Here is a 10,643-nt window from a genome sequence, read left to right on the forward strand (position 1 = left end):
TTCCATGGTGCTGTAATCCTAGCCCTTAGCTCATCCAGTTTGTTTTCCAGAGACTGTACGTTAGCTAGGAAGAGGCTGGGTAATGGCAGTCGTGTAGCGCGAGCTTTTAGCCTAGCATGGAGTCCTCCTCGCCTGCCCCGTTTGCATTTCTATCTCCGGGTCGCTCTCCTGATTTCAGCCTGCTCGCTTGTGCCTGGTGCTCCGGGGGCTCCCGGAGGGCAATGGTGGCTGTCCTCGCCATTGTTGTCATTGTCGCCGGAGCGGACCATGGGTTGTAGCTTCGGAGATATGAAACCAGTAAATTCCCAGTGGCTTTGTGAGTTGGCAATATCCAGCAATGCCTGTCTGTTGTATGTAAGCAGTGCATGACATTTGTGCACTGCAGAAAAAGCAAAAATGTCTCCACCACCATCATTAAAACACCAGCTGAAGGAATAGACTTCAGCAAGCATGTAAAATGTATTTATATAGGACCTTTCTAATCCTAAATTCCAAGGTGTTTTACAGTAAAACAGAAAAAACTGAATAATAATAAATAAATAAAACTAGATAAATCACACCTACACAATAAAAAAACAGCAAAAATGCACAATCAAAAACAAATGCATCAATTAGAGGTGTTGTTAAAGGCCTGTGAATAAAAATGAGTTTTAAGGAGTGATCTAAAAACTGTCAGTTTCAGAGCAGATCTAATATCCCGTGGCAGACCAGTCCATAGTATAGGAGCATGTACCAAAAAAGCTCGGTCTCCCCAATGTTTCAGTCTGGAGGTACATCCAGAAACAACTGATTGGAAGATCTAATTGTCCTCTCTGGAGCATAAAAATGTACAAGATCAGCAATATATCAAGCTTCTAGACCATTCACAGCCTTATAAACAAATATCAACATTTTAAAATTAATCCTAAAACGAACACGAAGCTGATGGAGTGAGGCAAGAACTGGGGTTATATGCTCATGACGCCATGTATTAGTCAGAAGAAGAAGTCTATAACTAATAAAGACATGAATTGCCTTTTCAAAATCACTAAAAGAAAGTGATTAACCTTAGCCAGTAGTCTCAACTGAAAAAAGCTGGCCTTGACCACAGATTTTATCTGTTCATCCAGCTTAAGAGCACTATCAAATACCCCAAGATTCTTCATGAGGCCTTAGATAAGAGGCCAAAGGGCCAGGAATATCAGAATTAACAAAACCAGAATTACCAATTAAAACACATTGTCTTACTTTCATGTGTAAGAATTTATGTGATAACCATGCTTTAATGCCCCTCAGGCAATCCAACAAGCTCTGTAATGAGTTGCTCCTCTTGACATTCAATGGAAAATAGATTTGAATATCATTTGCATAATAGTGAAAAGACAACCCACATTTTATGAAAATCGATCCAAGGGGAAGTAAACAAAGAAAAAAGAACTGGCCCAAGGATGGATCCTTGAGGAACACCACAGTTCAGAGGAACAAAAGAAGAAGAGAAATCATCAATTTGTACAGAAAAACTCCTATAAGACAAATATGATTCTAACCATTTAAGAGCAACACCATGGAGTCCTACAGACTGCTGCATGAACCCCTTCTGCCTGAAAGTGTGCACTGATCAGCTGGCCCCCATCTTCACACTTATCTTCAACAGGCCACTGGAGCTGTGTGAAGTCCACTCCTGCTTCAAACACTCCACCATCATCCCAGTCCCCAAGAAAACCTCCATCAGTGGACTGAACGACTACAGACCTGTTGCCCTGACACCTGTAGTTATAAAGTCCTTTGAAAGACTGGTGTTGGCCCACCTGAAGGACATCGTAGACCCCCTGCTGTTCACCTACTGGGCAAACCGTTCGGTGGACGATGCAGTCAACATGGCATTGCATTACATCCTGCAACACCTCGACTCCCCAGGGACTTATGCACGGCCCTCTTTTCAGCTCAGCATTCAACACCATCATCCCGGACATCCTCCACTCCAAACTGACCCAGCTCACTGTGCCTGCCCCCAGCTGTTAGTGGATAACTAGCTTTCTGACAGACAGGGAGCAGCAAGTGAGGCTGGGGAAAACCACATCCAGCACATGGTCAATAAGCACAGGTACCCCGCAGGGATGTGTGCTCTCCCCTCTGCTCTTTTCCCTCCACACCAATGACTGCATCTTGAAGGACACCTCTTTTAAGCTCCTAAAGTTTGCTGATGATACAACGGTCATTGGTCTCATCCGAGATGGTGATGAGTCAGCCTACAGACGGGAGGTTGAGAAGCTGGCCCTATGGTGTAGTCGCAACAACCTGGAGCTGAACATGCTCAAAGCAGTGGAGATGACAGTGGATTTATGTATCAGCAATAAAGTCCTACAAGTCCCTGGGCTTCGCTATCTCCCAGGACCTGAAGTGGTCATCCAACATCAGCGCCATCGTCAAAAAGGCACAGCAGAGGATGTACTTCTCTGTCTGGTTTGGCTCAGCAACCAAACAGGACAGGAACAGACTTCAGCGGACAGTCAGGACTGCAGAAAAGATCATTGGTGCCAGCCTGCCCTCCATGGAGGACCTGTACACCTCATGGGTCAAAAGGAGGGCGGAGAGGATCACTGCAGACCCCTCACACCCATGACACAATCTGTTTGAACTCCTCCCCTCTGGACGGTGTTACAGGTCACTGTGCGCCAAGACAAACAGGTACAAGGACAGTTTCTTCCCCCCGAGCCGTCACTCTGATTAACACTTAACTTTGTATATTTGCATTGTTTATTGCTTTGTTTATTCTGTTTAATTTGTTATACTATATAGCCTTATATTGGCATAGTCATATATTGCTTACTTGCCCTTTTGCTATTGCCTTACATAAGGATATGTACATGCACATTGAGAGCTGCTGTACCAGAGTCAAATCCTCATGTCCAACACACCTGGCCAATAAAGCTGATTCTGATTGTGATAACAGAACTTAATGAAATAGGCTCAAACTGGTCAAAAACAGCTGAGCATATAGGAGCAACAGAAGGATCCAGAGGAGAAGCACCAATCTGGGACATGATCATAACAATTTTATCTACAAAAAATTGGAAGAAACTCATTACAAGTAGCAGAGACTTGGAGAGTCAATGCCAAGGTGCACTGAAGCTGTTCTGGTGGCATGTGGTGGCCCAACACCTTACTGTTACACTTTATGTTGGATTTTCTTTCCATCTGTCACCCATCTGTGACCTGTTTTTTAATGCACAGCACACTGGCAAAAATATTACTCCTGCCAATTAAAAACTCCCAAAGTGAAAACTGCCTATGTGTTACCAGAAGAAATAACTGATAGAAAAAGAAAAGATGATTTGAAGGTACAAAACAGGAAGTCCTGCTTATATTGCTGTATTTGACTTTGTACAGCTTTACACACATGCCAAGGAGCAAGAGAACATCTCTTGAGACAGCAGAATGTTGTGAAGTGGCCACAGAAATAATTTTTCACAGACAGAAAACACATTCACCTGTTACTTAATTACATTACAGGGTGTGATTTTTTACACATTCATGTCTCTAGAAGTGTGAAAACATGGATGAACAGGCAGCTTTAGCAGACAAGAGGGAGGAAGAGGGGGCGGCTGCTACATCTGCTTCTTCCTCCATCCCTCTCTGCCTTTCTCTGTGTCCCCTGTCCAACAAATTTGAAAAGCATGCAAAACCCTGGCATCTGCACATTTGTATTTTTTCATAGCTCCAAGAGCTGCATTACTTTGCTATCTGTGCCATGAACTATAGACCATCTCTTCCACCCTGGCTTATGTAATTTATCTCATCATGACCTGTATATTGCAAATTATGCTTGCTTGTGGTAGACAGCAGTGAATGAAAGAAAACATTTGGATGTCATTTTTGTTTCTGTGCATACAGAAGACATATCCACTTTCTGTTTCTGTGTGTGTGTGTGTGTGTGTGTGTAAGGGGGGGGTGCACATGCACCAATGAAAAGAAACTAAATACAGTACAAAGAGAGAGAGTTCATGTTCACACTGACAGACTAAGACCAACCTCATGTTTATATTTGTCTTTCTCTTTCTGAATCTTTCATTCTTTCATTTTTGTTGTTCTCAGACACGGCATATGTTCGTGTTTTTATCAGTGATGTGAACGATAACAAGCCAGCATTTGCACAGGCATCCTATGAAGTTGATGTGGATGAGGATGCTGACGTAGGCTTCGCCATTCTCACCGTCAGTGCCAATGATGGGGATGAAGGTGGGTGGCATATGTATATGAGAATATGTGTGTGTTTCTTGGAACAGAGTGATATAGATACACAATGGAAAGTGTAGGAGTAATGGTGGGGCTGGTAAAATAAATCCATAATGGAGCACATTTACCAAGCACATTGTTATACAATTTTTCACACTACGCTGCAAAATGTCATGAAATCAGGATAAACACAGCAGTGTATGAATTCGATCAGCCACTGTACAATAAACTATTAAATATAACTTTTCAGTACAAGGTAAAGAAAGAAGCTCTAAAGCATTGGAATTTGTTCTTTCACCATCTTGGGCATCAAATATTGTTTTCCCATTAGTCAAACGTGTCTGTAAGATGCATCACTACTGGAGAAGCCTACTGCAGTTGATAGATGTCCCTGGAAACTTTTGACATAACTGATATTTTCCATTATTTTTCCAGCCTGTTGTCAGTATCAAACATTTCAAATTTACCAAATTTTTTTGGCCCAAATTTGAGGAAGTGGCACTTTCATTTTGAACAGATTTCCATTCACCTGAATTACACTATATGACACATGCTTCCAGGTCATGCTGCAGGTCATAGAAAACAACCATATCATGGGCTACAACCTCCAGGGAAACCCCTTTTATTGTAACGGTAAAGATACTGTTTGTAGCAACAAAGATTTAAATGTTGACATTATTATTTATTCATTTAGTCTCATACACCCTGTAATACTTACATATGCCTAACTGGTTGGCTTTTCCAGTTAGCCTGCCTTTAGTAAAGCACTAAATTCATGTTGTCACTAGGATCTGAGAGCTTCCCAGGATCCTGAAATACAGTGCCTATAAAACGTATTCACCCCCTTAGATGTTTTACCCTTTTATTGATTTTATAAATCAATCATGGTCAATATAATTTGGCTTTTTTGACAAAAAAAAACTCTTTAATGTGAAAGTGAAAACAGGTTCCTGCAAAGTAATTTCAATTAAATAAAAATATTTAATGGGAAAGTGAGTGTAATGGGAAATATTCACCCCCTTTAAAATGACTGACCTAATTTAACAGAGGTCCAGCCAATTGGTGCTAGCAGTCTCACAATTAGTAATTGTAGAATAAACACACCTGTGTCTGGAAGGTCTAGTCACTGGCTAATCAGTATTCCTGGCTACCATTACACTATGAAGACAAAAGAACACTCCAAGCAACTCAGAGAAAAGGTTCTTCACCATTCAAAGCTTTATGGGAGAGTCGCAAAGAGAAAGCCACTGTTGAAGAAACTCATATTAAATCTCAACTGGAGTTCACCTAAATGCATGTGGCAGACTCCAGGGTCAAGTGGAAGAACGTTTTTTGATCTGATGAGACCATAATGGTGCTTTTTGGCCATCAGACAAGACATGATGCGTATCAGACACCAAACACTGCCACAAAGGCATCATCCCCACTGTGAAGCATGGTGGTGGCAGCATCATGGTGTGGGGATGCTTCTCAGCAGCTGGCCCTGGAAGGCTTGTAAAGGTAGAGCGTAAAATGTATGTGGCAAAATATAGGAAATCGTGGAGGACAATCTTATTCAGTCTGCAAGAGAACTATGGTTTGGGAGAAGAATCATTTTCCAGCAAGACAATGACCCAAAGCATACAGCGAAAGCTACACAGAAATGGTTTAAAGACAACAAGGTGAGTGTTCTGGAGTGGCTGGGTCAAAGCCCAGACCTCAATCCAATAGAGAATTTGTGGCTAGACTTGAGAAGGGCTGTTCATGCCCAATCCCCACGCAACCTAGCAGAGCTTGAGCAGTTTTGCAAAGAAATGGTTCCTCACCCCTCTGGTTTCTCCTCTTGCCTGTCCTTGGTTGCCCCCTGCACTCCCTGCCTGCCTGGAGTCTGCTCATCTTCCTGCCATCCAGCATAACCTGTGTTTATTCAATAAACTGCTTTCTTTAGTTCCCTCTCCTCTAGTCTATTGGGGTCCACGCCATACACACGCCGCCTCCCTAACACACAGAGAGCCAGTCCATTGTGACAGTTTTTTTTCTCCTTATACTGTATGGGCACATGCCATGAAATGTTCATAGTTCTAAGATGAGAGAGAGAAGGAGGCTTTGTCATAATATAAACATTTATCGTGGAGTTCTATGCACCTCACACTCCACTGTGATAAATAACTCTCAGCAGCAACACACATAACACACTTATTTGAAGAAGACACTTATTTACTTGTTTAGTTGTATAAGTGTAAGACACCTGCTGGAGTCCAGAATAAGGTTATAACTACCAACTGAGAGAGATGGAGGAAATGTTAAACTGTCTGTGTGTGTATTAATTTTTTTGTGGGGCCTATTGAAGGTTAAATTAATGGAGGAGGACAAACAGGAAATTATTGGAGAAGTGATTTTATTCCATTGCCAGTATTAAGTCTAACTAATACAGTGAACATATGCAATATGACATGTGAATGAGTAAATTCCAACATTGGAATTAAAATATGAAATTGTCTTAGTAAATTGCCTCCTTAGAATATCATAGAGCTTTGTGATGTCATGTTAAAGGAATACTACACTGAAATATTTTCAGTGACACCTCATGTAGTCTCGAACGGGGCTCCGAAACGATACAGCTTGTGTCTTTTCACAGGACAACAGCTGTCAACTCACAGAACTGGATTTAAATGGTGAGCTAGAGTTTTGTCCAAAAATAGTGTCAAAATGTTTGTTCCTCTTGCATAATACTTCCAAAGCAATTATTCCCAAATATTTTTAACTACAGCATCTCTTTATATTGTGTTACAGTTGTTTCTTGATCTCACTTGATACCATGGCTGCATCTGGTCTGAGTTTAGTTCTTTCATACTGTATGAATGTGTACTGGTTATTTCTTACAATGTGTTAATTTTAAAACAAAAAATTTTGCTCACATAAATATTACTTTGTTGCTTCATGAAATGGTATTAAAAAATGTGCAGTAAAAACTGGATGGAAATCCTAAGGAGCCCCTGGCCTGTGCTTTGGAAACCACAGATGGAAAGGACAGTTTAAAAGTGATTGTTTATATTATTCTAGCTGCCCAACATAAGATTATACACTAAATCAATAAAAGTAAGTCATTGTTTATGATAGCTGCATGCAGGCTATTCTTTATACTGTCCTATTTTGCATAATCACAACATTATTTTACGTCAGCAGATATACCTTGTATATTATCAAAAGCTACATTAATATACAGTATGTATAGTGGGATAAATAGTGATAAAAACTAGAATGAAAATGGTTTTGAAATTGATACAGTTAGGGGCCATTCATTTTCTCTGTTTATTTAAATTAACAGTTTTTTTTCTTTGGATCTCAGCAGTTTTCTAAATACTTAAATGACTAAGACAACCACAAAAAACTGAGAATAAAAGTGAACGAGTAGAAGAGATGCATTTGGATATATCCTTAATGTCTCATTTAAAATGCCAACAGACAGACAGTACAAAACTATCTGGATTATAGCATTCTCCTCTCTCTTGACTTTCATCCTGCTAATAAGATGTGAATCTCATCTTGTCTTCTGAGGTTTCTCCTTTCCCTTTCATATTAACATGAGGGGGTTGTGGATGCAGTGGTGATTGTGATGCAGACTTTGGCTTACCCGGTAATTGCATTGAGGGGGAACATCTTGTTGATCAGCATCTAATAGACCTTATTAAAATGCTTTGCAGGGAGAGAAGGAAAAAAGATTATTTTATGTGATAGGAAAAGAACTTGAGGGTAGGGGGGCTTTCACACCAAAATGATTGCGGATGACTTGGAACAATGGAGTAGTCAGTCATTGAAATATTACCTACATTTTTGTTGTGTAACCTGTAAAAAAGTACTTTAATGAATTAAGTCTAAAGTTGTAGAATGTGGTTAGATTATACAGTATGTGGCCGACAGACTGCACAGGAAATCATATAAATTACACCTATGCGAATCACACACTGTCTGACAATATAAACAGCACTGGGTTGAATTCCTCTGGCATTCCTCTGCTAATAATTTCACTTTGGCTAGGATACTTGTACCTGTAATAAAAACCAGTAGATCTTTATCACTTGTATAGGTTTAATTCTTAGCTGCATAATAAGTGTTTTTCAGGAATTTTCAACAAAACCTGAGAAGAGAATTTTTATGACAGTGTGACACTATTCATCTCAAATTCAAAAGAGAGCATGCAAGAGTGTCGTTTCCTAGTCGTTCCAAGTAAATAATGAAATGATGCAACATTAAGCCTATGACAGAGAAAAAAGAAAATCTATAAATACAATATTTATATATTTTAATACATATGACCTTGCAAGTACCCACTGTGAAGGACTTTGTTCCCATCCACAATTAAAACACAGGACTGGTAATTACTTGTTATATCCTTCTGACAGAGGAATACATAGCATTAATAACACTGTCTACAATAATTACATGGGCTGACCCCTCCCTCTGTCAGAAAGGGTATATTTTCATTTGTATTAGGGACAGCCTGATGCTGGAGTTTTTAATTTAATTATTTTCTCTCTTGAAGGCATATAATAGATGTCAACAGCTCATGAATTCTGGCTTTGAATCACTCTTACCCTCTAAAACATCATTTAAATGTCATTAGGTATTAAAGGCAGAATTGCAGAGATTTTGAATGGTAATTTATGCTCAGAACCGAATTAGCTGGAGGAGATATGACATTTGGATCAACTATTTCTGCTTCATTTAAGCCCACATTGCCCAAGTATTCATATTTCTGCAATACCATACTTTACTTTTGTTATCAAAATTATACATAATAAACAGATTTTTAATACACGAATTTGCTCTGGCCTCAAACTAATAAATCAAAATTCAGTTTGGCAGAAACAGACATTATTGAACTACGTAGGAACTTTCAATAGGTGCAGAGGTCAGGTTTTCACCTAAGCTCTTTTATTGTATAAAATGAAAAAAGCCTCTGGGCTGTTTTTTTCACCATAGCAACATATATCCTCAATGGTACCATACTCCATGTTGATTTGTCAGTAACTAAAGTTCATTATTCTTATTTTACCTCTGCTTTCTCCTGGTTTGCAGGTGGAAATGCTAAACTGCGCTACCAGATCACATCAGGAAACATGGGAGGGGTGTTTGATGTAGAACCAGAGGTGGGCACTATCTTTATCGCCCAGCCTCTGGACTATGAACAGAACAAAAGGTAGGGACACACTCCAAGGAAGAATACTGTTGAATGTTTTTTAAAAGACTTTATCTGAAATATGTCATGTTATAATCCCAGTTTATTTACTTATTTATTTCTTTTTCTGGCAACATAGTCTATATGCCATAGCTTTAAATTTCACTTCTGATCCTTTAAATCAACTAGACATATAGTTTAAGTGATGAAGAACACAGGTAAATATTTTCACGAAGATAATTTGAATCTAAACTGTTGTTTATTTTGTGAAACCACCTGAAAACGCTGACATTTTTGCTCAGGTACAAGCTTCATGTCCTGGCTTCAGATGGGAAGTGGGAAGATTACACCTCAGTGACAGTAAACGTGGTTAACAAGAATGACGAGGCTCCTGTGTTTACCGTTAACGAGTACTACGGCAGTGTAACAGAGGAGCTGGATGGTTCACCAGTGTTTGTGTTACAGGTACAGTCCAGTCATGATTCAGCTGTACAGTAAAATAGAACTTGAATAGATTCTTGACCTTTTGAGCCTTCACTAAAGTACAAGTCTAACCTGTTATGCATGTCAAACTAAGCAATCAAACTATCATGAGAATAAAATACTATGATTTTAGATTTACATTACTTGAAAGATTACATTTCCATTTCTTATAGTGTACATGGATCATCAGCTGGTGAGGATGTTTTTTCTTGACACATGTAGCTTTAGCCTTAGCAAGGGTGGCCAATTCCAGTCCTCCAGGGCCGCTGTCCTGCTTGTTTTCCAACTATCCCTGCCTGACCTGCTGCTGATTACCTGGCTCAGGTGGGGTGTGTTCAGCCAGTCAGAAGCTGGAAGATACCAATTCACTTTATCTTTCCTCACTCCACTTTCATCTAAGATGGTATCTTCCAGCTTCTGACTGTCTGAACACACCTGAGCCAAGTAATCAGCAGCAGGTGATTGCAACAAGGTGCAACAAACACAACGACAAGCAATCAAACACTGATAAGGCCGGTGACTGCTCATCAGAAACGTACAGCTCCAGAGCAAGGACACATGCAGCAAAGTACAGTGAGAGGACACACTACTGGAGAGAGGAGACACACTGTTAATTACATGTAATGCTGGCATATAGATGCATGGAGAGAGAGGAGAGGAGAGAAACTCAGAGCATCATGGGGGCCCCCAGCAGCCTAGGCCTATAGCAGCATAAGTAAGGGAAGGCTCAGGGTCACCTGATCCAGCCCTAACTATAAGCTTTATCAAAAAGGAACGTCTTAAGTCT

At 40.0% G+C, this 10,643-nt stretch overlaps 1 protein-coding gene across 1 annotated transcript in view; it reads left to right on the forward strand.

The window, feature by feature from the left end:
- The window catches only part of LOC109963402 (neural-cadherin), a 439,917-nt gene that overhangs the window by 235,269 nt on the left and 194,005 nt on the right, over positions 1-10,643 (forward strand). Inside the window, exons 16-18 of the mRNA XM_020605911.1 lie at positions 4,075-4,218; positions 9,274-9,394; positions 9,676-9,838. Of these exons, the coding sequence (XP_020461567.1) occupies positions 4,075-4,218; positions 9,274-9,394; positions 9,676-9,838 (428 nt within the window). The remainder of the gene's footprint in view (positions 1-4,074; positions 4,219-9,273; positions 9,395-9,675; positions 9,839-10,643) is intronic.

Source organism: Monopterus albus, unplaced genomic scaffold, assembly GCF_001952655.1.
Source record: "Monopterus albus unplaced genomic scaffold, M_albus_1.0 scaffold73.1, whole genome shotgun sequence".
Taxonomy (NCBI): Eukaryota; Metazoa; Chordata; class Actinopteri; order Synbranchiformes; family Synbranchidae; genus Monopterus; species Monopterus albus.